The 27719-nt window shown below is 35.5% G+C and overlaps 6 protein-coding genes and 2 non-coding genes across 9 annotated transcripts in view; 1 reads left to right on the forward strand and 7 right to left on the reverse strand.

Moving 5' to 3' along the window:
• Positions 1 to 1586: 1586 nt before the first annotated feature.
• LOC118278096 (sarcoplasmic reticulum histidine-rich calcium-binding protein-like) lies at positions 1587 to 3018 on the reverse strand. The gene has a single exon (XM_035597164.2). The coding sequence runs from the start codon at positions 2753 to 2755 to the stop codon at positions 1733 to 1735; it is 1023 nt and encodes a 340-aa protein (XP_035453057.2). The 5' UTR covers positions 2756 to 3018; the 3' UTR covers positions 1587 to 1732.
• Positions 3019 to 6569: 3551 nt separating this feature from the next.
• LOC118278016 (uncharacterized) lies at positions 6570 to 8085 on the reverse strand. The gene has a single exon (XM_035597069.2). It carries the CDS (start codon positions 7828 to 7830, stop codon positions 6673 to 6675), a length of 1158 nt encoding a protein of 385 aa, XP_035452962.2. The 5' UTR covers positions 7831 to 8085; the 3' UTR covers positions 6570 to 6672.
• Positions 8086 to 8215: 130 nt separating this feature from the next.
• On the reverse strand, positions 8216 to 10429 carry LOC118278133 (uncharacterized). The gene is made up of 2 exons (XM_035597213.2): positions 10010 to 10429; positions 8216 to 9929 (listed from the first exon to the last, which is right to left on the reverse strand). Exon 2 carries the CDS (start codon positions 9749 to 9751, stop codon positions 8423 to 8425), a length of 1329 nt encoding a protein of 442 aa, XP_035453106.2. The 5' UTR covers positions 9752 to 9929; positions 10010 to 10429; the 3' UTR covers positions 8216 to 8422.
• A 116-nt stretch (positions 10430 to 10545) lies between these two features.
• LOC118278132 (uncharacterized) lies at positions 10546 to 12631 on the forward strand. Its single transcript, XM_035597212.2, has one exon. It carries the CDS (start codon positions 11014 to 11016, stop codon positions 12049 to 12051), a length of 1038 nt encoding a protein of 345 aa, XP_035453105.1. The 5' UTR covers positions 10546 to 11013; the 3' UTR covers positions 12052 to 12631.
• A 142-nt stretch (positions 12632 to 12773) lies between these two features.
• Positions 12774 to 14771, reverse strand: LOC118278131 (uncharacterized). The gene has a single exon (XM_035597211.2). The coding sequence runs from the start codon at positions 14512 to 14514 to the stop codon at positions 12991 to 12993; it is 1524 nt and encodes a 507-aa protein (XP_035453104.2). The 5' UTR covers positions 14515 to 14771; the 3' UTR covers positions 12774 to 12990.
• Positions 14772 to 22132: 7361 nt separating this feature from the next.
• The window catches only part of LOC118277874 (coiled-coil domain-containing protein R3HCC1L), a 35236-nt gene continuing 29649 nt past the window's right edge, over positions 22133 to 27719 (reverse strand). For both annotated transcript variants that reach the window (XM_035596871.2, XM_035596872.2), the window contains 4 exons: positions 26273 to 26387; positions 25682 to 25803; positions 25169 to 25246; positions 22133 to 23837 (listed from right to left, as the gene is read on the reverse strand). In XM_035596871.2, the coding sequence (XP_035452764.2) occupies positions 25170 to 25246; positions 25682 to 25803; positions 26273 to 26387 (314 nt within the window). In that variant the 3' untranslated portion in view covers positions 22133 to 23837; position 25169. The remainder of the gene's footprint in view (positions 23838 to 25168; positions 25247 to 25681; positions 25804 to 26272; positions 26388 to 27719) is intronic.
• Positions 24234 to 24305, reverse strand: Trnad-guc (transfer RNA aspartic acid (anticodon GUC)). Its single transcript has one exon. It is a non-coding gene; the product is annotated as a tRNA-Asp (tRNA).
• On the reverse strand, positions 24658 to 24729 carry Trnad-guc (transfer RNA aspartic acid (anticodon GUC)). The gene has a single exon. It is a non-coding gene; the product is annotated as a tRNA-Asp (tRNA).

The raw sequence follows: 27719 nt of genomic DNA on the forward strand, positions 1-27719 counted from the left end.
ATTTTTCCAGTGATGTAGCATTGCCTGGCGGGGCCCCGAATAAAGATTTGTTTGTGATTTTTCTTAAGGGAGGAAAATTATCCAATGACTTTTCCCATCCTGTCTCTTAAGCCTCAAAGAGGGGCTTACCGATGCTATAACAGCGAGCCCATATTTGGGGGCCTTATGATGATGTTAATTTTCCTAAAGCTGCCAACTTTTGAACGCATATTAAACGCAGAAAAAAGTAATTGATTATTTGGAATGTTGTAATTTTTGAAATGAATTAAAAAAATGGGAAGTATTTATTTTTTGTTACGCATTTTACCCCTGTAGCCCGGGGGCCTAGATACGGCGCTAGCTACGCCCCTGAATTTCTCGCTCGCTATTTCATTTATATTTAAAAATAGTAGTTTTCGCTGTAACTATTGTCTACCGTTTCAATGGACCTAGAAACTATTAGGTATCTAGTAGAAATCTAGACAATGAACATTTTATTATCTTTTTATACTTCCGTTACCTTCGTTTATTATAAAATTCTTAAACAAGTATAATCGTAGATAGTTTATTTCTACTATCTACAATAGGATATTTATTTTTATTTTATTTTTATTTTATTTTTAATTTTTTTTTTATTTTATTTTTATTTTTTTTATTTTATTTTTATTTTATTTTTATTTTATTTTTATTTTATTTTTATTTTATTTTTATTTTTATTTTATTTTTATTTTATTTTTATTTTATTTTTATTTTATTTTTATTTTTATTTTATTTTTTTATTTTATTTTTATTTTATATTTTTATTTTATTTTTATTTTATTTTTATTTTTATTTTTATTTTTATTTTATTTTTATTTTATTTTTATTTTTATTTTTATTTTTATTTTTATTTTTATTTTTATTTTTATTTTTATTTTTATTTTTATTTTATTTTTATTTTATTTTTATTTTTATTTTTATTTTTATTTTTATTTTTATTTTTATTTTTATTTTTATTTTTATTTTTATTTTTATTTTTATTTTTATTTTTATTTTTATTTTATTTTATTTTTATTTTATTTTATTTTTATTTTTATTTTATTTTTAATTTTATTTTTATTATTATTTTTATTTTTATTTTATTTTTATTTTATTTTTATTTTATTTATTTATATTTTTTGATTTTTGAAATAAAAATATATCTATGTCCTTTCTACTACTTAGTCAAACTCAATACTTTTTTCGAAATGTCAAAAACTATATTTTGTATGAATTCTTATGAAATAGTGCGTTATGTCGTCAAATAGCAAACTTATATCTAGAAAAATTAAAAATTAAGTAAATCATCAAATCATTAAGTGAAGGTGTGATTATTTTTTGAATATTTCATTGTATTGAAAAGTCGAAATAATTTGTTTTTGACTGAGGAAACTACCCAATTATACTAGTTTGAGGACAAACTGACAGACTATTATTTATTTCTTTATTTGTTGACATTTCAAAAGTACCAACTTATGGTTTAATTGAAGTAAATGATTTGACCTTGACTTTGACTTTTATTTTCATCATCAACATAATTAAATGTGCAGGAATGACGAAAAGGTTAATAAATAATGAAAACTCACATTATTTTAATGGCATTTATTCGTTCGCTTGCATTAAAAAAATATTTACAGCATCATCATCGAGTGTATCAAACATAACAAAATTATTGCGAAAATTAAATTATCAACATAAATTAGATATTTACAACAACCCTATGGTAGCACAGAACTTATTCCTTGTCATCGTAATGGCCATCATCGTCACCGTCTTCGTCATCATCACTAGCGAAAGCGTATTCCTGGCCATGGCTACTGCCGCCCTTCTTGCCGTAGTCAGCTTCATTGTTGTAGTGGCTCTCATGACCTTCCTCAGCAGAATGACCTGCATCAGCATCATCAATGTGACCTTTAGCGTGGAAGCCAGATTTTCCAAATCCTCCCTTGTTGGACGCTGAGTCGTGGTGACCTCCCTTCTTGTGTCCACCTTCCTCGGATCCATGGTGCGCACTCTCATGTCCGTGCTTGTTGAAGTGTCCACTCTTGTCAGCAACGTCGTAGAAGTCATGGTCCTTCTTGAACTCGTCCTTGTGGAACACCTTGTGGTATCCAGTGATGTCTTCTCCTTTGCTGAAGTGCTTCTTGTGTCCGTGGTCTCCACCCTTGTAGAATTTACCACCTGCGTAATGCTTACCATGGGCTGCGGCAACGTCATGATGTCCCTTTTCACCACCTTCAGCTTCCTTGTAGTAACCTTCATCATGTTTCTTGCCATAGTCTCCAGCTTCTCCCTTAGCATGATGATCCTCAGTGTGGTAGCCCTTGCTTCCCTTTTCTCCATGCGCTGAGTGATGCTTTTCCCCGAAGTTGCTGCCACCAGCCTTAGTGAAGAGCAGTCCATGTTGTCCATGATCATGTCCGTCGTGGTCTTCGGAACTTTCGCTGTCGTCGTCATCGTCATCACCTTCTTCGTCGTCCTCTTCAGCATCTTCTACAACGATGGGTTTAGCAGCCACATACGGTAGAGGAACGGGGGCGAGATCGATAGCCTCAAGAGCTCCGAATTTAGGTTCAATGATGGGCAGCTGTGGCGCGTAGGAGTGGACAGGCGCGGGAGCTCCCAGGTGTATGTAGCTCGCAGGGCCGTTGTTGTCGCTCCTGTAGATGTAGCTGGTGGCCGCCGGGGGCACGAAGTTGACCTGCACCGCCGCCACTGCGGTCGCAGCCAGTAGAATGTACAAAGCTGTGTTAGCCATGTTGAGATGTGTATCGTTCTACAACTCGATCTGTTATAATTTCATTAGCCCGTTGCTCAATATTTATATCTAGGCAAGAGACAAAGGTCCGTGAGTGTGTTTGCTACCTTTCTTGTAGCCATGTAACAAATTGCTTATCAGACGAGGTTATAGGTGACAAAGACGCTGTTAATGAAAAAAATTGGCTATTGTGCAACTTGTGGGCAAGCCGACCGCACTGTTAATAAGCGTGAAATGCTTTTTTTTAATAAATGAATCACCAAGACCGGCTTCATTCAGTTCCATTGAACGTGTGTAATCATTATAATAATATTGTAACTGATGTTACTAGACCACTAAGAAACTTCTGTATGCCATTGTCTCGAGGAGTGTGTGTAGGAAGTTATGTGTGGTGTTTATATTCTTTATGTCCTGTATTATTCTATTGTTAACTAGAAAGAGTTTCAGGAAGACATAAATATTTGCTAGTCCTTAGCAATGCAGCAGTTTGTCACCAATCATCGTAGGGTTTGAATGAGGTGATGGGTCCGCCCCGGGTGCCATGTAGCAAGGGGTGACAACTTGGACAACTGACGCGGCACTCGCTTAGTTTAGTATTGTAGATACTAGCTCCCGCCTGCAGCTTCGCACGCGTGGATTTTGGACTTCAGAAATGCAGGAAATTCTCAATTCCTCGTGATGGCAGGCGCTGTATGCATCTACAACATTTATCGCCGTATATCTGCTAATTTACATAAAAGCATAATAAATTATATACCCAAACCTTCCTCAAGAATCATTATTTCTATTCCATGACCATTCTCAAAACCGTATAGAAATCCGTTCTGTAGTTTTCGAGTTTGCCGCGTTCAAACTGACAGAAAGAATCTGTGCATTGAAAAAGATAGTAAAATTGATAATGTAGTTAATCGAATATTGTTTGAATTTCATTCATTGTTTAATTTTGGGGGTGCACAAAAGAAAATTACCTCCCCGGGAACAAACTAATGCTACGCCGCACCACTACCGTTCAAAACTCAGGAATTTGATCATATCAATCATACAAGACCATAGGGTAGGTAGGACCTATTTGAAATCTGGATTTGCTTAAATCATACATTTATTATGAAGGGTCTATATGTATTGTTCCTGTTATGTTTGTCATAATCGACAATATATCTATGAAAAAGCTTCACTTCTTGCAATGGGAATCGATAGATTATTCGCAGAATACTATATTCTAAATAGATAGGGAATAGATTCTAAAATCTCATATTGTTATTTGCCAGGTTTTGAACTGATACATTCTTGAACAGCAAGAGCCTTAAGATCGGAGTCTTCACGACACTGCTAAGCCGCGACGGATTATCTTTCTCTCAGGCGCTTTGAATCTTATTAATAATAGATAGATTATTTTTCTCATATTTCTCATCATCACTTATCTTAACTCGTCAACCACCCCTAAAATTATACATACTTTACAATACACGATATTTTTATTTACAGACCTAAAGAAAACATTTTTTATGGTACCCGAAATTTTATAGTAGGTTTATTAGGGCCTAATCCGGGCTGCGGACTACCTAGCGGGTTTACCGGGGCTCAAAAACAGGAGAGGAAAGTGGTGATTTTTAATCAGTAAGAGACTGACATTCCCTCTCACCTCGCCCTGGGCAATAAAAAGGGTACAGGTAAACAATTAAGAACGTACCTAATTTATATGAACTATCGTACATCAAAACATGTAAAAGGAATATAATTATGTAGGTACAAATGAAACAGGCGCTTAATCTTATTTCATTCATTTTTATTACAAACATCATCATTGACAGGAATTCTCTGCTGGATTTTGATTGACTGACTGGAATACTGGACCAGGACTAAAGATGCCCTCTACATAATATGGTTTATTTTACAACAACAAACGAATAAAAGGTTTATCAGACAGACCGCTGCTTCCTTGACTCTGTCAAAAGGGGAAGCGACTGCGACAGGAGTCAGAGCGCTGGTGGAGTGCTGTATTCTTCTCTGCCTTAACCACACGGCTGAACTAGTTACTAATATTAGTAAAAGTTTCAGAAGTAGAGTTAAATATTATCATTTTTATTAGGTACCTCAGAGGTGACATAAGGTTTCCCCACACTAGGTTTGCTTTTGTATCATGGGTGCGTTTAAATTAAAATACATTATGTATATAGTTTTAAGTATGTTTAACTCAGACTCGAAACAACAATTTGTGAATCACACAAAGAGTTGCTTCGTACGGGAGTCGAACCCGCTACAAGTTGCAAGGCAGCCGGTTGCCCTGCCACATCGCGCCAACCGTGCAGTCACCGCGTGCACTTACTGTATGCGTGGATATTTAGAGTCTTATTAAGACTTTAAGAAGGTAACTGGTAAAGTTTTTTTATTACATAGGTACTAATTATAATATTAATCAAGTATTCGTGCCTATTTCGTGTGCAGTGGCTCGACTAAATAGTGCTTGAGCTAGGTCAAGGTTGTAATCAACTGAGCAACGTGATTCGAACTCGCCACCTCTTGCTCGACAGTCCATTCAGTACTATTCTAGAATACTTTTTTTTATTTACTAAATGTATTGTATTTTTATTGATATTTTTCTCTTGTGTCGTGGATGCTTTGATAAACACGCAGCGCGTAGGAACCTAAACATCAAGCTCTGACAGTTTTGGAACAACTTGTGATCACATAGAGAATTGCTCTGTGCAGGAATCGAACCTGCATTACGTTGTGTAGCTGCCGATTAGCCGGTCACTGTGCCACAGTGCAATTTTTTCGTCGTTTGGATACCCAATTGTTGTTTTAATAAAATAGAATCCACATTGCATCAATGTAAAACGCCATAAATAAATGCTTCTCATTAATTTACTTCTGAACTTACTATTGTAAATACTCTCTGCACTATACTTACTACAGTAACATCTCTGCTTATCCCCGTAGGACACAAGCGTGAATACTCCTAGAGATTTACAGTAAATAGGCGTTGCAAGAAGTTGCGTTGCTCCGTAGCTGTTCAATGAGAGAGCACGATGCTTGTCTCCTTAAGTCCTTACTGAGGGTGGCCACCGCACCAGTGGAGATTTTTCTCCACTCCCTAGTCTTTCTCCCCTAAAATATAGACGTCTTTTGAAGGTTTTCCCCCCATAACAAAATAGGCGTGATTTTATGTAGGAGTGAATGAGTACCTACTTATTTGTGATTATTTTATAGCAAAGCTAGATTAACAAATGACACTAAAAACTTATATTTAGGACAACGAAATAGTATCTACTAAAGCCCATTTTGATCCTGAATTCAAGAACATTAACTTACGAGCATGGCACACGTCTTTAAAATGGTGTAGGATATAACTAGGTAGGCACCTAAATATTGTGAGATTCTTATTCGCGATTCAATTTATTATTGTAGAAAATAATACTTATACATTGATATAATACATTGTAGTAATACTAAATACATTAGTAGCGTCTCTTTCATACTATGATTGCATAGAAATAAATACGTATTACTGTTGGTCTGATTATGAATGAGGATGGAATATAATAAGTACTGAATTATTTTTCATTTAATTATTTTATTGTTTGGTCCTAAATAAACAAAACCGTTGGTTTCCTGTCATCCGCGTTTTTGATAAATAATGAGAACATTTTCCTACAAATTACCATAGTCGACATTCCATACTTAACACACAAAGTATAAGTGTTTTGTTTATTATAATGAAATGCGAATAAATTATATTAAGTACGCCAATTAATTACCTCTAAAATACCTCACATAGTTCCAAAAATATAAGGTATAAATTAAAACAAAAAAATAAAGTTATGGCTTATTTTTTATCTAACAATACACATATTTACAAAAGGATATAATATTAGGAAACAATCAACAAAACTATAACAAATATCACCAACGTTGTCTCAGTGCTTGACTTCGAAGCCGTAGCTCTTGCCTCCGTGCTGTGCACCCTTTGCGCCGAAATGTGCTCCGTGATGCTTGTGGGACTCTCCAGCTCCCTCTGAGGAGTGCTCTGCGCCATGGTCGTCTCCGGACTCCTTGTCAACATATCCTCCCTTTCCGTAACCCTTCTCGTCATGCCCTGAAACATGAGATCCTCCCTTCTTGTATCCTCCGGCCTCTGATCCGTGTCCGGCGTGTCCGTCTGCATACTTGTGGTGCTCGCCTTTGAGACCTTCTGCATCATAAAAGTCATGGTCTTTCTTGAATTCGTCCTTGTCGAAGACCTTGTGATATCCATCGACCGCTTCTCCTTTGCTGTGACCAGCTTTGTGGCCATGGTCTCCTCCTTTGTATCCATGCCCGTGAGCGTAATGCTTCCCGTGAGCGTCGGCTTCGTCATGGTGCTTCTTGATTCCTCCCTCTTTAGATACTGCAAACCCATCGTGCTCCTCTGAGTGGTAATTCCCTGCATCCCCTTTTTCAAAATGATGTTCTTTCCCAAACCCTTCATGCCCTTTTTCCCCATAACCATGGTATCCTTTCAAACCATAATCCTTTCCACCTCCGTACCCATGGTAAATGCCGTGGTCAAAATGACCTAATCCGTGTAAATAATCCGAAAAGTCGTTTTTGTATCCCGATCCATATTTTTTCGCGTAATCCTCGAAGATCTTGTCGTAGTTCTCGGCCGCTATCCCATCAATGTCATCGTCGTGTTCGTCTACATTCTCTTCAACAGGTTTGATGTCTTCTGTGGTATCTGATGCAGCTTTGCTTTCATCTTCCTCTTTTGCATAAAATGGGCCAGCAGCGGCAGGAATTGGCGCTTTGTATGCCTCAGGTTTGGTATACAATTTGGAAAAATGTTCAATCACTTCACTCTCACCCATTTTGACCACGCTCGCGGGACCGTCACTTTCTTTCTTGTAAATGTAACCGGTGGCTGCGGGCTGAAGGTCAGAGCCCGTGGTTCGGACCATGACCATTCGCTCCACAGTCTCCCGCATCTCCATGCAGGAGCCGTAAGCAAAAAGTAACAATAGAGTGGCGATCTTTCGCGCCATACTTTCAGCAATAAAGTCAGTTATAATAATGACGACAAAGGTCAAGTGTAGCATTTATATAGTGAACATAATACTGTATCGATCATTGACATTCATAAATGGGCCGACTCGAGAGCGCTCTCTAGATTGGGCAATGGTCTTCTGTGTCAATGATAATGAAAAACCCTGTATTAATTTGTACGGTGCATTGCTGCGCGTTCGATCAGACGTAAGAGTATAAAAAAGATATTGTATCGGCCACTGCACACTTCGGCGATTGACAACGATGGAACGTGACCTACACTACACTTGGAGAGACAGGACTTCTATGATTGAAACAGGGGTATTATTTAAATTAGCACAAGCACACGGGAGCGCGTGACCACGTGGCGACCATGCAGCAAACTGACTATTTTTACTACCGTAGCTCTAATATCAAGGCAATGAAACTATGAACATAAGTTTATGAAAACGAAAATCATATTTATTTTAAACACCTTCTACATTGAATTGAACAGCTGGCAAGTACAAAAAAAAACATAACATAGTACTGACTACTGATAGTACCTACTTATAAAACAAATTGCGGTTTGCATGAGAATTATTTTACACTGCATTGTATTAGGAAACACATCGGTAATATTCACAGATACATGTATAATATTAATCAATGCTTTCTATAACTGACGAAATTTTTAAGCTTCTTGAGCAGTTTTGGGGCGTTGACACTCTTTTTAGGTTTTTGTTCAGGTGTCACTTCAAAGTCGTCCTCAAAAGTGAGACGTTTGTCCTTTGTATTAAAGTTGTTACTGCTGTTGTCTTCCATGGACCTCAGTAACATGAAACCTTCTTGCTGATCCAGTGTTTCAGGGTTCATTCTGTAAAACAGCGCGTACGGCGTTTCTTTAGGTTCCAAAATGCCACTGTCTTCATGACTGCCAATCCTCGATAATTCCATATTATTATTATTTCTATGGGAGTTGCCCTTACTTTTGTCATTGCCGATGTATTTTCTCATATTGTCTGACACAACGCTTCGCTTACTTTTCTCGAATACATCAAAACCTTGCTTGTATTTGGCGTCTCTCTTTCTATATTCGCCTTTTTTATGTCGCCTGTCGGTTATTTTTTGTGTCATATCGTCAAGTACTCGTGACATTACTTGCTTGTTATGGTCGTGGACTGCGTTAGCTTTATGTAGAGTTTTATCCATCATTATGGATGTTGGCATCCGCTGACGATTGTCTTGTTGAGCTTGTTGTGTGCGCACGGCCAATGAGGTCATCTGACGGTTATTGTTCATTCTGACTATTTTTTGGGAATCAGTCATCTGTGTCTTTCTCACATTCATTTGAACGAAACTGGGTTTAGCCTCGAACACAGTCTCTTGGTTTCTTTGGCTGCGTTGCTTCAACTGGTTGCTATAATCAGCGTTGACGGCTTTGGGCCTGATTGGGGAGATTTGTTGATTGGTCGCAGGCTGTGCGTGTGGAGCTGCTTCCTGGGGCTTGGCAGCAGCGTACTCACCTCTGACGACAGGATTATGAGAACTCTGCGGATCCTGCTGATCTTGTTGTACAGGTTTAGCAGGGTTGGCTGCCTGTTGGTTCTGTGTTCTTTGTTTCCATTGCTTTGGCGGCTCTGTGACTTTGTGATCGTCTCCTTTTCTATGCGCGCCATTTTTACTGGCATCGTGGGTTCGGGTCCTTCCGGCATCGTTCATGGACGGCATCAGGTAGTTCGACGGGGACTTCATCACTTTGAAATGGGAATCTACGACATGCTCGTTATTTATCTTCTGGTACTTGGAGCTGTAGGATCCAGTGTACTGTCTCTTCCCATTGCTAGTGAATCCAGTTTTCACGTAGGCACCAATGCTGTTGTCCAAAGCGACGAAGCCAATGTTAGGGTTATCGTCATAAATGTAGTACATTAAAACAGGAGAAACTGAGTTAAAATAAAGAAATGCGCTAATTATCTTGAACAGTATCTTCATCGTGATCGTTCGATACTAACTGCCGATGGCTACAGCATTGTTCTTATAAATTTTTTGCGCTCATATTACGCCTGTTTACTTATGAGTAAACAGTTGTCAACAAATAAAATCTGCTTGACTCACGACGCATTCAATAACATCATTATTGCAGGGTTCACAGAATTAACTTTTATTGATTCTGTAAATAAAAAATGAGATTAAACCAATGAACATGACATGCCTAGAAAATTCATAAAAACATATAAAATGTTTGCATACAAAACGTTTTGTTCGAAGCCAAATTAGTTCCAGGTTCCCATGTTTAAGGTACCTACCAACTTGGTACCAGTCTTTAATGGCTGTTGAGCTAAAAGTTCGCAATTCGATTCCCATCACACCCATTGCACTTATTTAATATACACACATCTGATATGCTGAGAAAGTAAAACTCCTTTACGACAACAACATTGTTTCGATACGAAATGAGAAAAATCTGAGATCAATACCAAAATGATACCCATAATATGATTTGATTTTTAAGTCCACAAACAACATTTTGTGTTCTGAATTACAAGACGATCCTGTGTCGACTACTTAGTGAGGCTTCAAACTAAAAATTGGCAACCACGTAAGATCTACTGATCAGCCCAGATGTAGGTACCTATACCTTTGGAAACAATGAAACACGCGTACTTCACTATGTTCACTTTCACAATGGTTAAATTGAAGAATGGTGTGTAAAAAACTACCAGTGTTGTAAAATATTATGAGAACAGCTACGGAACAGATTCTCACTGACATTCTGCCGTCAAAGAGATAGATGAAACACAAACATTAGCACAGGAAACGATCTTAAAATGCGTTGATTGTTCAGAAAATTGAATCCTCTGCACCAAACACATCGACTCAGGGAACAAGCGGTGCACAGCTACCGACATCAAGAGGATTAGACGTTGATTAAAGAAATTTATTTACTTTCACAGTGATTAGTGATTACCGAGTGCCGACTAAAACAATAATAGAAATTGAAAACTTGGCGAATTGTGGATAAAACATTAAATACGAATTCATTCACAAAAGGTAGAACCCTATCATTCATTAAAACAATAATACAATCATTCATTGTTATCAAAATAAAATCTATTAGTCAGCCTATTTTTCTCATCATACATTGTTCATCTATGTAAACATCATTTAAAAACATTGGGTAGTTTACATTATGCATTGATTCAGAATCATGTCGCTAGTCGACACTCCGACGGCCCGACGTTAAACACATTACAATGAAAATTATACTGCTCGTCCTGTTAGGATCCAGCTTTATTTTAACCAACAACGCTCGGCTGATTGAGAAAATTACCGATCGAACATTGACGACCGAAACGAAAACGACAGGATCTTCTCCGCCGGTGCGACTCACGAGGGAGGTGTTCGACGAGGACTCACTCATCGGGTTCTCCAGGGAAGACACGCTGCAGAGCGATGAGTACTCGCGGAACTACAACAGAAGGGCGAGGCACTTCTTTAAAGCCAAGCCAAACCCAGACGTAGCAGCATCCGCCATCCGAGTACCAAGAGAGTCACATGAAAAGGTAGAGAAAGTGACCAACAAAACTGTTACCAGCTCATCGCATCCTGCTCAAATAAAGACAAAAAATACCCTCGTGAAGAAACCCATACCAAAATACAACGAAATGGACTATGATGACGACTTCCAAATGAAGATAAGCCGATCGCCGGTGCGAGTAGTAGATTCCGGTGAACACGAAGATGAGGATTTTAATCTCGACGACTACGATTTTGATGTAAATCATGATGAATTCGTTGGTAGAGGTAAACCACTGGAGCCAAGGACTAAATCGAAGGAAACTAATGAACGCCCTCAACAAACATCTGCGAAGCAAGAAAGTAAACCTGCACCAGCACCCCATGAAGTTAAAACACCCACCAGTAACAAAGGCCATGCATCGGCATCACATCGACCCGTTTCAAATAAAAAAGAACGAGCAGTAGAAAATGTGCCCAAGAATGTGGTCGAAAAAGATGACTACTACGACGATACCACGTCTACAAAAGCACCTGAGAAAGAGAAGGCGCGTGAGTTGGAAGATGAATTTAATGAGGAAAATGAAGAAAGCAAAGAATTCGATGGAAAATCTGTAAGAATGATCAGATCACCATGGAAAGTGAATGCTTATGTTGACAAATTGGGAGACAGAACGTCTTCGGTGATGAGCAAAGTGCTCAGTATTTTGCCAATGTTCCCACAAATGCCAAATAAAAATTCTGGTGAAGCAAGACGTCTAAGGATGGATTCTTAGTTTGCCTGTCTCTTTTTTCGAAATAAGTTAACTTATTTTCAGTTATTAGGTTAATTTTTTTACTTGCCTTTTGTGAATATTTTATTTAAAATTTATCTTAAATTACTTAGTACATTATATTATTAATTCAGTGGATCGAATTGACTAGTTATATATTAATTATAATTGTGGAATCGTCATTAGCATGAATAATATTGATTTATTATTCGAGTTTCGAGTGATGTGATATGTAATAAAATACAAATTCAGGACGATATTTTTTTATTATTTTCAAAGCAAAAGAAACTAACGTATTTCTGTATTTCATAAATTTTATTAATTCACCACTTAATCTAGTGTATGTTTACTTTATTGATTTAACATTAGATTATTTATTTAAGAGTTTGCATTGTAAATCAACATTATAAAATATAGTTTATTACATCGTTTTCTTTTATGTTCATTCCTTTCATTCATAACCTACAATCATACTAAACACTTAATTCAAATTGGTATTTCCAAGTCTATTTTTTTAATCTTAAACAAATTGTGTGCTTTGTTACATTTTGCCACAATGCTATGTACCAATGAATTCCCTTTTTATACAAAAACAAATATGAAATAGACGACATTTTACAGTGCCTCTACTTCGAAAATAGCTCATAACAATATAAAAATGATAAAAGTAGTACTTAAATAAACTTTAACAAAACCCACAACCCCAATAGTTCAATCGCCATTGTCCTCGGCTACATAAATGTCCGAGTTGAGACGACACTCACAGAATACTGTCACTAGAGCACTGTCATGCGTTCATTTTGGAACCTAGCCACCACTGTACCGAACACTTCACTGTACAGTCACGGTAACAGATTGTCTACCTACCTAGGTAGACACTTAGGTACTTCGCTACGGATATTCGTTTTCCGCCAAAATGTCGCTCAGACGTTTCTCGTCTAGTCATATCCTGTAATGGTCTGCATAGTCCTCGTCATTGCTCTGAGCCGCCTGTTTCGCGACATCAATGTACTTATTAAACTTGTTATCCAATGTATTAGATCTGTCATGTCCGTTGTAACTAGTATTGAATGTAGCGTTGTTTGCCTTGCCTGCGTTGCTTGCAGCGTGGGTTCGATTCCCTGTAGCTGCCGCGGCTTGGGACCGCAGATACGCTTCAGATCCTCCAACGTGGGCGTTTGAACTAGCTTTATCCACGCCCCGCGTACTACTATTGTTATTATCGTAAAATTCGTTGTCTTCCATATATTCGTCTTTATGGTAAATCCTGCGAAAACCTTTCTTGTTTTCACCTTTATCCTTATTAGTTTCATGAATATAGTTTGAATTTCTCTTGTGATCCTCCGAACCGAATTTTTGCGCAAAAGTGTCTAGAAAATCCTTAAATCCATTGTATTCTGTTGCTTGATTTGCGTACTCGGAATTATGTTTATCGTCGCTCGTTGCAGCATTTTTCCGGGTATCGAATTCAAGATTTCTTTTATGAGTTTGTTCAGTTACTGATTCTGCTAGCGACACTTTACTGGGAACGTCGTAGTGTGTTGTCGGACGATTAGTTGTAAAATAACTGTTATCTATCCGACGACTCCTTCTAGCTTCTTCAACGTCAGGTAAATAAGTATCGTGATCAAAGTCTCTGCCAAAATCTAACCCTTTGAATATCACAGGATCCTCAGCATTATTCTTTTCAAAATAATCATTAAGTATAAATGAAAAGAATGGTTCATCTCCTACTATTGGGTTATCTGTCGTTTCGTGATAGTGATTCGGTGTGAGCTCATATTGTGGTGGCGGGAGATCGTTTTCAATAAGTTCCTGAACAGGAATTATACTGTCAAATCCATCCATAACGTAACGTTTGTCTTTCGCTTTTTCTGAATTATGTGCGTTTTTATTGGTTTCATATTCATACGGACTGTGATAAAAATATGGCCAGTTGTCATACAAACTTCGGGAACTGCTCCGGACATCGTCATCATCCATGCTATATTCACTGCTGGCATAGTCAGACATGGTGTCCCTTGGAGCGTCCGCAGGCGGGTGATATTGCATGATAGACTTCAGTTTTTCAAGTGTGTCGTCGTCGTCTGCAGCATATTTTGAAGCTTGGTATTTAGCGTCGGCTGTAGCTCTTGCTATCTCGTAGTCTATTCTATGTTTAATTGTTGAAGGTGTTGTATGGGGCGCGATGAATTCTTCGTAAACTGTCGGCGCTTGGTGCCTCATTTTCTCCAAAGTCCTTGTATCATATTGTGCCTGCACAACATGTGGATCGTACGGCGGCAATCCGATGGCCGAGTACGTCCGGGGTTTATCGTACTGTTTGTAAGTATATTTACCATGTAGCGTCGGCATATTGGGTCTTAATTTCCTATACACGTGTTCCGAATACGTATCGCGTTGAACTGTGTGTTCGCCGTAGATCACACGCGACACGAGACACACTATTATTGCTAGTCGCACCATAGTAGCTACATCTACGTGTTTTCAGACGCTCTCTAAGCAATTAACTGGAAGTACTAGTTTCTAATCGTGTCTATATGAGTTGTTTATTTTCCCACCGGTCAACAACATTGTTCTGGGGACAATAGATCGGGGCAGGTCAGGCAGCCATTGAGAAATAAATAAATCCGGTGTACACAATTATAATGGGTGACTAACCAACCTTAGTGTAAACTTCATTCACCTAGTTTAACTTTCTGGCTGTGTGACCGCAATAATATCGGTGTAGGTGTAGGCCTGCGCGTGCGCAGCCTTTCCGGTATTTAAGATGATAAACATGGTTTAGGTTTTGCATAACATCCGTTTAACGAGATGTATTGTTGTTTTAAAGGAATAGGTGCAAAAGAGCATACAGTGAGTTATATCCGTTAAGTACAGCCACTTCTTTCAGTAATATTGATAAGAACGAAATCATTTCCATAAATCGAACACAATTTGGATTAAAAGATACATTAAATACTCACCGATTAAATATTGGTTAAGTACGTTTTATAGATAATAAATTAGTGTTTTGGAATATCCCAAATTCTTTATGGATTTTTTGTAATATTTAAAAGTCTGCACACAATTTATCTTGCTTCTTCCTTGTCCGTCTAATTGAAATAAAATGCATTGACTTTAATATTATGTTCCCATTTGTGTTACTCTTGAATATAAACTATATCGATTTACTCATAACAATATAACTTTAACTTAAACACTCACATTTAAGAAAATTATAACAATCTGGGATAAGCACACGCCTTACTTTTGTTACAAAATAAAACATGACCGTGGGTTCCTAAAACATATGTATCTACATAGGTACTTACTTACTTACTTTATAATAAAGCTGAAGAGTTTGTTTGTTTATTGTTAAACGCGCTCATGTCCGAATGGAATAATTATTTTTGTGTTGGATAGTGCATTTATCGGAAAGGTTATAGGCTAAAACATCACGCTATGACCAATAGGGGCCGAGAAAAGCGAGTGAAACTGCGGGAGTAGCTAGTATTACATATTTAAAATCATTTGCAGTTCGTTAGCCTGACTGCAACTCGAGAACAAACGTCAAAGTCAAAGCATTTATTTCAATTAATCCTTACTTAGGCACAATTTAAACCACAAATTGAATCGTTAGTCAGTCTGTCTGTCAGTGAAGCTAAGCTCGTTCCAAAGTGTAGGAGGTTCCGGATGCTATTTTTCCGATCCCGAGCCCCAGTAAACCCACTAGGTAGTCCGCAGCTCCAGAGGTCCGGAGGCTAAGGCTAAGAACCATTTCTAAAGCATGAGATGGATGAAGGAAGGAACTTGCAATGAGGTAACGGGTGTGAAACTGTGAAATATAGGTAGGTAAACCACTCGAGAGTCAAGTCGCAAAACTATCAGTTATGAATTAGGGACATACTACATTTTATTTTAGCAGCACCGCTCCAACCCTGCAATAAACTTGCCATTTAATTTTAATATTAAATTTTATGGCGTATGGTATATTTTTGTTTCATTTTTTTTAATAGGTTTAAGTACCTTTTGTGCTTAATTAAAGCACAAAAAAATATTTATTTTCCCCTCTAGACATGGTTGTAACATTGACATTCGTAGCATTCAACTATTTAATTCCGAAACAAGTTACAAAATATGAAAGTAAATGGTCTAAGTACTATTTCAGGTACCTACCAATATTATAACTCGTAGGTAATTAATTGTCTATTGATGTAAGTATCTTGTGCAAAAGTTATTATCTACGTATTCTCATTTCTGTGCATATTCGATTTAAATAACAGTTTCGCAAACAAACAAATTAGAGTACCTACCATAAGAAAAAAATGGTTTTAATATATATTTTTTTTCTAATAGAAAAACGACAGCCCCTTTATAGGATACAAAATTCAATATACACTACAATGAAGTAGATAAACCGTTTACAGGTGTCATGAACTTTGACTACACCAGTTTACCCAGTAAATAGGTAAAAGAGACAGGCGACCGATTGAAAAAAAAAATATTATTATGCTTATTGCACGTACTTATACAAACAATTTTCTATAGTATTTTTTTTATTTTTTTATTTCGTTACGTTTTATGACTTTTATATGAATACAAGCCTAAAAAAATACATTAAATATTTAACACAATGTATCTTTAATCAAGTTTCAATAAAAAAAAAAAAAAAAACGCTTTATACATGTGGCTTCAAACAATAAATACAATAGCAATTACAATGAAAAAAAAACGAATAGCACAATTTAATAGTAAAATAATTTATAAAGTCGATTACAATAGCAAAAGATCGAATTTTTTTATGAATTAAAATTAATTATATTTGATAGTATCCAATAAGGCAAATAACCCAACCATGAACAAAGAACAAAATCCCACCATAATTATCATACGATAATGCAAGGGCCCAGTGTCAAAAATATTTTTGTTGTAGGTACATACCTAGTTATATTTGTTTATCGTATAAGTTCCAACTCCTATGTACCTTTTTATGGAATAAGCCGGTAAACGAAAAGACGGATCTCCTGATGGTAAGCAATCGCCGTCGCACGTTATACAGGCATTTCGGGGGTTAGAAATTTAAGGGTTGTTGGGTAATTGGGGATTGGGAAGGAAAGTAATTAGGTCTAATAGAAGGAGAGCCTATTACCGTGCCGAATTAGGTAGAACACGCACTAATTTTCTAAATTAAAAAAAAATAGTAAAAATATTCTCCTGACACATAAGACGATGATGATGAAAGTTTAGACTGGAGCTCCATACAAGTACCTAATTTCAAAAACTAATCATAATATCAAAGATTTGGAATCGAGATTTTGATAAATATTAATTCTAGCCGTAAATCCGAAGTCAGATTTAACAAGCAAGGCACTTTACGCAACACCGTGGAAGCTTGGAAGCAAAAAAAAAGTCAAATGGCGAGTTTCCATAAAAATTTAATTACCTACCTATGTATAAAAAAGGTCTAGTCAAATGAGGTACGTATTGCAAATTGGTCACACTCCGTTTGCTACAAACAAATGGTGTGACCTTGCGCCGCGGTCGCTGCGACAATCGCAGTCGATTAGTCGCATGGAGCGCGTAGCCTATGTCTGTCGCAACCCCATTGTCTGCATGCCCAGTGTGAGAGGAAGTAGGTAGGTACTTAGGTACTTGTAGTTCATTTCAGAAGGCGTTGGCCGAGTCCGCATAAATTGAAGGCAGCCAGTCTCTTGAAGTATTGGTTTGTCCAGTTAAGTTCTTCTTATTCAAAGAAGGATTTATCGGACTAAAATTTAAATATTATCTTTACATACGTTTATCCCCGAATATATTTCATAGACATCTGAAATGTGCGTGCATACGTCTACAGCAAGTAATGCAGCTATACAATGTACAGTGTACACCCACTCTTCACTATTTGTGTTATAAGTCCCATGTAACATGGGGCGAGTCTTTTTGTCATATACTAGGCACAATTCCAGACTCCGTGCTACCACTGAGATTTTTTTGAAAAACCGAAAATAGCCCAGTAATGTATAGCCCGACCCGGGAATTGAACCCGAGACCCCCTGTCCGGCAGTCGCACTTGCGACCACTCGACCAACGAGGCATCTGAAATGTATAAGCAAGAATTATCTAACGCTATCTTAAAACTATTATAAAGGACCCAAAAGGGATGCAATAAAGAAATAAAACAACAAATTAGTCAAACAATTTAATATTATTTGTATAAGTATCAATTTTAGAATAACTTTCATTATTACAAAAATAATATTCTCTACTTTTATTTTGTACAGATCAAAGCCTCCGATCGTTTTCGTTTAGTTTCTGTTGCGAGTAAAGTAAGGACTCCGATATCATCCGACTTAATTCGAACATGCGGGCAATATCAAAAAATAATCTTACTTTACTTGTCGCTTCATAAGTTAAGTATTGCTAATTTATTATAAATTCCATCTAGCATATTAATTTGTTATTAAGTCTAACTTACATTAAATAACAGTATCTTTACACTGATAGTATGGGCGTGACACGCATTTTTTTAATATCAATTTTCTGGCCTATTGCACCAACAAAACTGACTTTTTAATTAAGTCGATTCAAAATAAAGATGCAGGTTGCATTTCTTTTAATCCAAGCTTAGGTATAACAACTGAGCACTGTTTAAAGTTAAGCGTTCACAGACCCGCGTCGTACGCATCGCACGCATTCCGTATGACGTCATCAGGACGCATCGCATTATGATTATGCGGAGCGTACGATGCGGATCAGCGGACGCAGTTGTATGAGTTTCTACACAAGACAAACTAAAATCCATTGCGTGCGATACCGACCTGTACTATAAATAGTACTTTTTCACAAAGCAAATGTTTTACAATCTGAGTACAAGAATGAAAATGCTTTATTTTCTCAGCAGTATAAAGTTCTGAAGTGGAAGCACATTAGCATTTATATTTATGGCGTACAGTGGCCGACAAGCCCATACCACCATGTAATGTTAAATGTAATCTTCACGGTAAATTCTGTAAACCTATCACGATCATGATCATCATCGCTCAAGTATCGTCAACAAACGACATGCAGTCACATGCAAAAATATGAATAGTAGGATATCTGTTTTATTTTTCACGAATAATGTATATTTTAACTTTTCGGGTTGATATAATGGGGTGATGTAACAGTAGATTAGGTATATCGATATGGAGATCACTCATATGACTTAAATGAAACTACTAGTCCCGAAAGCATAATACAACAAAATATTTCAACGAAAATTAAGGAATTGAATTTATCAAACACATTTTTAGAAAAAGAAACAAATATGTTATTAAGTAAATCAAGTATTAAATTATGTGCGAACAGCTCTTGTGCCTTGACCACAGAAGAGCTGTAATGTTGTAGGATGTCAAGGAATATTACGCGGCTGATGCAATGCCGTATTTATAAAGAGTGTTCAAATAAGCTCCAAGAGAAATTGGCTTCATATTCATTTATTTGCTTAATGGACCTACTTCGCTTATTTTTCGTGCATTGTCAGCCAAGTTCTAATTAATTCATATGTGTTAACTCCATACGGTATAAAACAATGTTACATCAGTTACAGTTTTTTGTAACATAAATATTATGAAGTGAAATTATTATTTTTCATGAAAATCACATCTGTTCAGACAGTATTTATTTTCACCCCATTTCATATTATATAACTGCAAATTTTCACTATAAACTGCACATTATTAAACTACGCATTCATAAAATAAGATTTTCACTATAACGAGTAACGACTCATATTCACATAACTATTATTTATTTCACTGATCGTTCATGTAAAGAAAATATTTCTATCATAGATACAACTAGAATCTTTTATAATTTACTTATTTTCATGGATCTTATGGCTCAGAACATTCGCATTGTCGTAATTTAAAATATCCTTATTAGTGTAATTATTGCTTTGTTCATTGTAAAGTTTATCATCAAACTTATTGGCCATTCATCGAGTTCCTACAACCTAGGAACTTAGACTTATTGTATGGAAGAGTAAGGAATAAAGGTAAGCGTGCACAGGCCCGCATCGTACGCATCGCACGCGTCGTACGCATTCTGTAAGTCAGTACGCATCGCATGTAGGCATTTGATGATGCGGTCCGTACGATACGGATGAGTGGACGCAGTTGTATGAGTTTCTATACAAGACAAATTAAAATCAGTTGTCTGCGATGCGTACGATGCGGGCCTGTGGACGCGTACCTTAAATTAGACATCATTTTGTTTTGACATTGAGAATGAGGCCATTAAGTTTGATGATAATATCTATACAATCATCAAGAAACTAACATCACTTCTTCTATTTAAATATTATATTTGTAAGCCAGTTTCACAAGTCCTCTATAATTTTCTTATGGAAGAACCCAGAGCAGTTAGGCTATTCTGTAATTGTCAAAATCAAAGTTTTTATTCTGAGCCAGTGGTTTCAGACATGTTTCAGGTTTGTGGGCGTTCGCACAGCTCCACCGAAAAGGTATACAATAACTTGAGAGAGAAGAAAAACTAGTTAATCAATATTAGAGTCAAATTCAAATTACACATTTGCACTCATTCTCGCCCGTCATTGGTTGAGATCTATCAAAAACGAAGGACATGGTGGACCGACTTTGAGCTCACTTCGAATTGACTATTACATAATAGCTCAACTGCTTCCACTCGGAATTTCTTCATAGAAAATTAGAGCTAACTTAATTAACAGATCAATTATAAGAACTCCTGCTGTGCTTTAACCCAGCAAATAGGGTCTTGTGAAACCAGCCATTGAAACTAGCAGTAACCTTCAAACCAATATGTACAAAAGGAAAAAATAAACTAAAAATGGTTATAATGATAAATAATATTTATTTATTTATTGTAGTGTTACATTATTGTGTATATGGACGGCTTGATGTATGACTTCAGATATGTACATTATTATTGCATATTTACTACATAACATTAGGAAGAACATTCACATGATTCTATATGAATAAAGTAATTGGTTTTTGGTAGACACGACAGATTTGGGAAGTAATTGTTTGTGTACACTTTGAGTAATTTATTGCTCAATTTGACTACACTTTGAGCAATTTATTACTCAATTTGACTACACTTTGAGTAATTTATTACTCAAATGGACTACACTTTGAGTAATTTATTACTCAATTTGACTACACTTTAAGTAATTTATTACTCAATTATTAAAATAAATGTGTTTAAAATTATACAATATAACTTAACGTCTTAACGGAAACTGTTAATAAACAAACTATATCAATGAAACTTCAGTAATTTATTCTTATCTCTGTCTTTCATTCACAAATTTATAGTGTGTGACAGAGACAGTAAATATTAACGGTGTACGCAAAAATGAATCTAAAATCATTATAGACATAGAGTCACATATTGTAGAAATATCATTACTATGTAGTATGTGGTATTTTGCTATGCAGTGTAAATATTGTATGTAGCATGTAATTGAGTTCATGATTATAAATGCTAGTTGGAAGGCAGTTTTGCTATATTTAGCGCCTGTGTGAACCTACAACTTGTCCTATAGGCCAAATGATATTTTAAGGGATTGTCTACCGAGAGAAAATTAAATGTATGGGATTTATAGTAACATATTACTTGTCAAAATGTTCGTTGGATCCACTATGCTTAGTGTTTTATTCCCTTGGCAGACAATCGCTTAAATGCCTTGGTCTATAGCACAGAGCTTTGAAATGCAAGACGCAACATAAATTCATATTATTAACTTTACTGCGCAATAAGTAAGTTTTTCATTACGTGCCATAATGTGCACTTCTGCCTACCCCTTCAGGGATAAAGACGATACAAACTTTACTGTCTCGAATTAATTTAATCAGATCTTTGGTAAAGAGTCTGGTAACAAAATAGTTTTTCTTTCTTGTTATTAGTGTTGTGATACATCGATAGTTGAAATCGATTTAATATCGATACAATTTAAGTAGTTTGAGGCGTTGTGTGTTTTCGGTGTTGACATAAACAAAAATGTAAAATAATGCAGTGCAATTTAGCATGTGATAAGTAGTCATAAATAGCCAAAATATAAAAAAAGTAAAATAAAGTCTAATTTATTTCGAAAAATAAAATTTATTTATTATTTTTATTAAAAATAAATCTTTTGGATGATAGAAAATTATTCTATTCCTTCATTAACTCTCTCTTAGCACTACACTAGCTGCCGACTTATTCGAAATTACAATACAAAATATCAAAACACATATGTCAGAGTTGTTAATACCACAAAACAATATTTTTAGTAATCTTTCAAGGCAATGAGTATATTCTACTCTCATCCTTAGTCGTTGGAAGTACGTTTCCACCTTTAAAACCATAGACAGCGTCCATTTTAACATATTCTATTTTCAAACTCTTCCGTTTTCTACCTTACATTGGGCCTTAATACATAACCTCACTTAATACTATGTACTACTTAAAACCAGTATTAACAAAAAAAAAAAAGAAGAAAGCAGTTTTAATTAGCTAGAGTACATTTGCCAACTAAAAACATCAGTTACTAATTTAATGAAAAAAAAGAAATAAAAGAAGCAAGATAGTAATTCAATTGTTTCCGCATTCTATGTAATATGAGATAGGAAGTAATTACTATGTACTAGTTTAAAGTAATACATAAGTAACAAAGTTGTGTATAAGGCCCAAATGAATTCCATCTAAAACTACCTTCCATCGATTCAACGCTATAACATTTTACAACTATATCATAAGACGCAATATTAAAACTATTATTCTGCTATCAATTATCCTAATTTCATCTAATAAAAGTACGCAAAGAGGTTTTGAAGTCCACATATTACATACAACCAGACTAGACAACGAAGGCACTAACTCGCAACGAATTAAAAATATATTAATTTCATCTTTTGAATACCAAATATCACAGCAAAAAAAATCGAATTTACTCACCCCAAAAAAAAATTTTTGCAAACACCCCGTAGTTTCAATATGGCGGAATAATTTAAGTAACCATATTTGACATTGACATAAGACAAAGTACTTTGTTCAGTTAATCTTGATACTTGCAAAGTGATTTGGCATTCATAAGATTTTCAAATTATCATTATTTATTAATTTTAATAACAAAATTAAGTATAAGCAACATGCATCAACCATGCTTTCACACACTTTGGTCGAAAAGAGAACGAAGATCGTTTGGACAGACTTTTAAAAATATTTATCTATCATCTACAAATAAAAAAAAAAACTAAAATAAAAAGAGTCAGCTAAATAAATACTAGTATTTGGTTCGTATGAATACTACGGATGCAAATATACATAATAACTTATATAAAATATTATGCAGTACAGTAGAAATGTCACTAAGATTTAAGAGTGAATAGACAAACACGTAATTTTGTCCCATATTAAAAACAGTGAGTATGAAAACAAGCTTGCAAACAAACAAACGAAAAATACTAAAACATTTGTGACATGAGATTTACAAGAAATTTCATAATTTCATACCAAATCGTGTAAAGAAAAACAATATGTAATACACGATAAGGCGCTTTTTACTAAACAGTCTACAACAGTGCAAGCCGAATGAGTTTAAACAAAATTAAAAAAAGCAAACACATAAGAATTAAAGCTCTATTTAAGCATAACTTACTTAAAGGACCAAAACCTCTTAGGCGCCGTACAATCTAATATTTCGCATAGAAAAATATCTATAATTATTATATCTATGACGTAAACTTTAGTAAAACGAACATGTTCCTTGAGAGCTCGATCATCGATGAAGCCATCGCGGGTGGAATCTGAAAGCGAAATGTTTATATGGGTAATAAATAGCAATAACATTCGAATATAAAATATACAAATACTATTAAAACATAAATTGCCGAAAGAAATTTGTTGAAAGCAAATCCTCTGCTAAGTGACGTGCCGTGGCTGTTAACGTGTTCAATAGAGATAGACTACATAAGCCATTTTATTTTCTTACTAAAACTAAACTAGAAAAAAGTATACTTAATATGATTACAAAATATTGGATATAATTAAAATAGTTAAAATGTATTCTACTGGCTACTAAGACATAAGTAGACTATTGAAAAATAAAAAAAAAATCACAAAAAGTATCAAAATAAGTGATAATTATTATAAAAGAAGATATCGGAAGATGAAAAAATAATGCGATGAAATACAAAAAGAATCTCTCCGGCGGGGAATCGAACCCCGGTCTCCCGCGTGACAGGCGGGGATACTTACCACTATACTACCGAAGATGTGATCACTGTGTTCAAAATACGCGACTAAATATTTCACGATGTTAATTTCATAATAGTTCATGATTTAAATTTCATAATATTACACTTAAATATGAATTATTTATCAAAGAATTATAAAAACAATATAATATTTATTAAATATTTAAAAATGCAAATAGAAATAACGTACCTATTTCTATTATTAAAATTTATTATTATTGGCATACAATAGTTAAAAGTATCTAAGAAAATGCTTATAAAACTGTATAAAAAAATTGAAAAACAACAAAAATATGAAAAATTTTATAAATTGAATAAAAATTACTATCAAATAGGTAAAATATTGCAATAAAAAAACTACAAAAAGAATCTCTCCGGCGGGGAATCGAACCCCGGTCTCCCGCGTGACAGGCGGGGATACTTACCACTATACTACCGAAGATGTGAATGGTGTGGCGAAATTAAGGTACACATTCTGTTCAAACAAATATTCAAATGACGTTCTTTGTGAATAAAATACTACACGTCTATCTCATTTCTTATCGAACTAGTCATTCATGTTACTTTTCTTTACATTTCAAGTAAAAACCATTCAGTACGGAAATACAGTATCTGTTTCGGCACCGTTTTATAATTTCAGAGGCATAATTTTTCGTTATAAAAATGAATTAATTCCTTTTAGAGGTAAGGTGCAGTGTGTATTTCATGTTATTTTGAGCGATGGTGTCTAAACCCAAAACCTAACACTTCTCGCGACTTTATTCAATTGCTAAATGAACTTTATCTGTATAGAATTAAGGTTAATATTACATTATTTTGGGTGCTAAGGATATGATGTTGATGTTGATGGGTAAAGTAACATTCTGAGTTTGCACTGTTACCTCACGTGTCGACCGATTGGTTGGCGAGTGAGCCGTCCCACGCCGCCTCTTTGTGTAGGGCCGCTTGGCGTTTCTTTTCTGAAAGGATATACACAAATAACATTAGAACAAAATATGTAACACCTCTTTCCTCGTTCCAAATCATATTTGGTTTTATTATTAGGTGATCTTGATAATATTCACACAGTTCATGTTTTTTAAGTAATTTCAATACACAACACAACGTCACTCCTTTTATCACCGAAAGAGTAGGCAGAGGTGCACTTTGCGGCAAGTTGTGTTGTAAGTCCTACAGACTTTTATGAGTGCTTTCATTATTTACCTCCCTCTGCTTAATGACATTTTTAGATGTTAGACTACAATTATTTCTAGGTCTATAAACACAGATTTCAAGTACACAATACAGATGGGAGCAGACCTCTGCAGAAATGAAAATAAGACCAGCCAAATTGACACATATCAAACAACATATAACGTGAAGATACTGCAGTTAAGTAAATTAATCGACGTTACCTCTGGCAAGAGTGATAAGTCTCCTCTCTTCAGCTCGTTCCTGTCGCGCCGTGCTCAGCTTCACGCCAAGAGCACCAGAGACCAGGCGTCGCGCCAGCGCAGTGCATGTTTCTGGCCGTTGTCTGAAGACATAGAGATTTAAACTTTAATAGCTGATTATGAGCTCAATTTCTCAAGGTATTTTTAAGTGGGATAAATCATCAAATGACCTCTCTCGCCTTAGGCAAGGCGAGAGGGAGTATCAGACTCTTACGGACTAAAAACCATCCATTCCTACTTCTGCTTTACAATCATCATTGTTTAAGTTCTACATATAGAGTTTTCTATAATCACCACGCTTTATTAGGGACTGGTGATGCTTAACCGCTCAGCCGAATAAGGTCGGCTTGTCTAACAACCATGGCAACAGCAGGAATGGGGTTTTTTTTTATTTTATCTGGCATCACCACATTGCAATTTACATTCTTATAAAGGAGTTTTAAAGCAAACAAAACTGTATTTGCGTAGACCACACATCATCTTTAATGGCTTTATTTGGAACTTCTGCTTGAAATTCTATTAAATATGATAAAAAATGAGACCTTCGCTCACCTATAAGGCTGCAAGAATTCAGCACACTTCTTCGCTTTGTTCCTAGACTCCAGAGTGGCGGCGTGGAGCGGTCGACACCGAACCAGCGGGCGCTGCGTTGATAGCACCTCTCCAGCTGAAACATTCAAATAATGAAACATTAGCTATGGAAGAAATGTTAAAGAAAACTATTTATACAAGTAGCATAAAAATATATTGAAAAAGTTTATAATTTGTATGTTTAAGTTTATATTTTTCATTTTGTTATTCTGTTATTCTATTAAATGTGTATGTATAATTATTTCGTTATAACATCGCCTTGGAATATTCTGTTATAATGTTGTAATTGTGTTTTAATAAATAAATATATTTATTTTTTTAGCTGATCGCAGACCAAGAGCACTGCAGTCGTCCTTGCATAGCGTACTTCGTATAGTTTGGAGTTATAGACCACAAAATATGTGTGAAGCACAAGTATGCAAAAAAGCGTCGGCTATGCGAACTAAGTTAAACTAACTAGCTTGGCTCTTGGTCTGCCACTAATTTTAATTAATTTAACATCCATTTGTTTTACGCAGTAACATTATGAACTTATAATAGTTTCACATACTATGGATGTAAGCATATTGTATACGGAAAATTTAAAACGACTTGTGCCCTTTTTCCTGTTACATTTAGATATTAGGTACCTATACTTATGTAGCTACAAAATTATACGGAGATAACAATAATATTTATTACGGAAAAACAGTTTTACTATATCTGAAAACAGATCCTTCTGTAGAAGTACAAAGTAGTTTCTAATAAAGAATAACATAACATAATGTAAACATCTATTCTTAATTTACTAAATAAATATAATATTTTTAATCTGTTCACATTTTTTTAGCTCTGTATCCGTTGGCCGCATTCCAAGCATAACCGCGCAAAGGTAATAAATGTTTATGCGAACTAAAAATGTTTTTAATCTGTGCTACAGGGCTACGGGCTACTCCTCAATGTTTAGTTTGAATTATGAGGTTACGTGTGAAGGTGTTTATTTGTTTTAGTATGGAGAGGAGTTTTGACTGTCGATATTTACGTGGGTAACTACTTCTAAAACGTAAGGATTACCACAGAGTACATTTGTACAGAGGAGAGCATTACTATTTTAGCATTTCAGGTATGAACGTTACTTTAGAATGTGTAATCGAAGGGTATTTTTTAGGTATTGTTTAGTCAGTTCATGTATGAGTCCGGAAAAGAATGTATGGTAGGAATTGCTATCGAGGGCTAATTGGGGGCGACATTTTTCTTTTTTCTTTTTTCCAAAGTTTGGGTGTGGTGCTTATTCTTAACCATACTCGGCGACTATAGTAGAGTCACTCCACACAACCCGCTAAAGGTAGCACCACATTTATAACAAGATCAAACTAAATTAAATTAACTAACAAACCTAAGTACAAAACAAACACAAACAGTAAATAAT

The sequence above is a fragment of the Spodoptera frugiperda genome, chromosome 18, assembly GCF_023101765.2.
Source record: "Spodoptera frugiperda isolate SF20-4 chromosome 18, AGI-APGP_CSIRO_Sfru_2.0, whole genome shotgun sequence".
Taxonomy (NCBI): Eukaryota; Metazoa; Arthropoda; class Insecta; order Lepidoptera; family Noctuidae; genus Spodoptera; species Spodoptera frugiperda.

Excerpts from the sequence above, each read along its gene's own strand:
- LOC118278096 (XM_035597164.2), bottom strand. The coding sequence starts at position 2,755 with ATGGCTAACACAGCTTTGTACATTCTACTGGCTGCGACCGCAGTGGCG.
- LOC118278016 (XM_035597069.2), bottom strand. The coding sequence starts at position 7,830 with ATGCTACACTTGACCTTTGTCGTCATTATTATAACTGACTTTATTGCT.
- LOC118278133 (XM_035597213.2), bottom strand. The coding sequence starts at position 9,751 with ATGAAGATACTGTTCAAGATAATTAGCGCATTTCTTTATTTTAACTCA.
- LOC118278132 (XM_035597212.2), top strand. The coding sequence starts at position 11,014 with ATGAAAATTATACTGCTCGTCCTGTTAGGATCCAGCTTTATTTTAACC.
- LOC118278131 (XM_035597211.2), bottom strand. The coding sequence starts at position 14,514 with ATGGTGCGACTAGCAATAATAGTGTGTCTCGTGTCGCGTGTGATCTAC.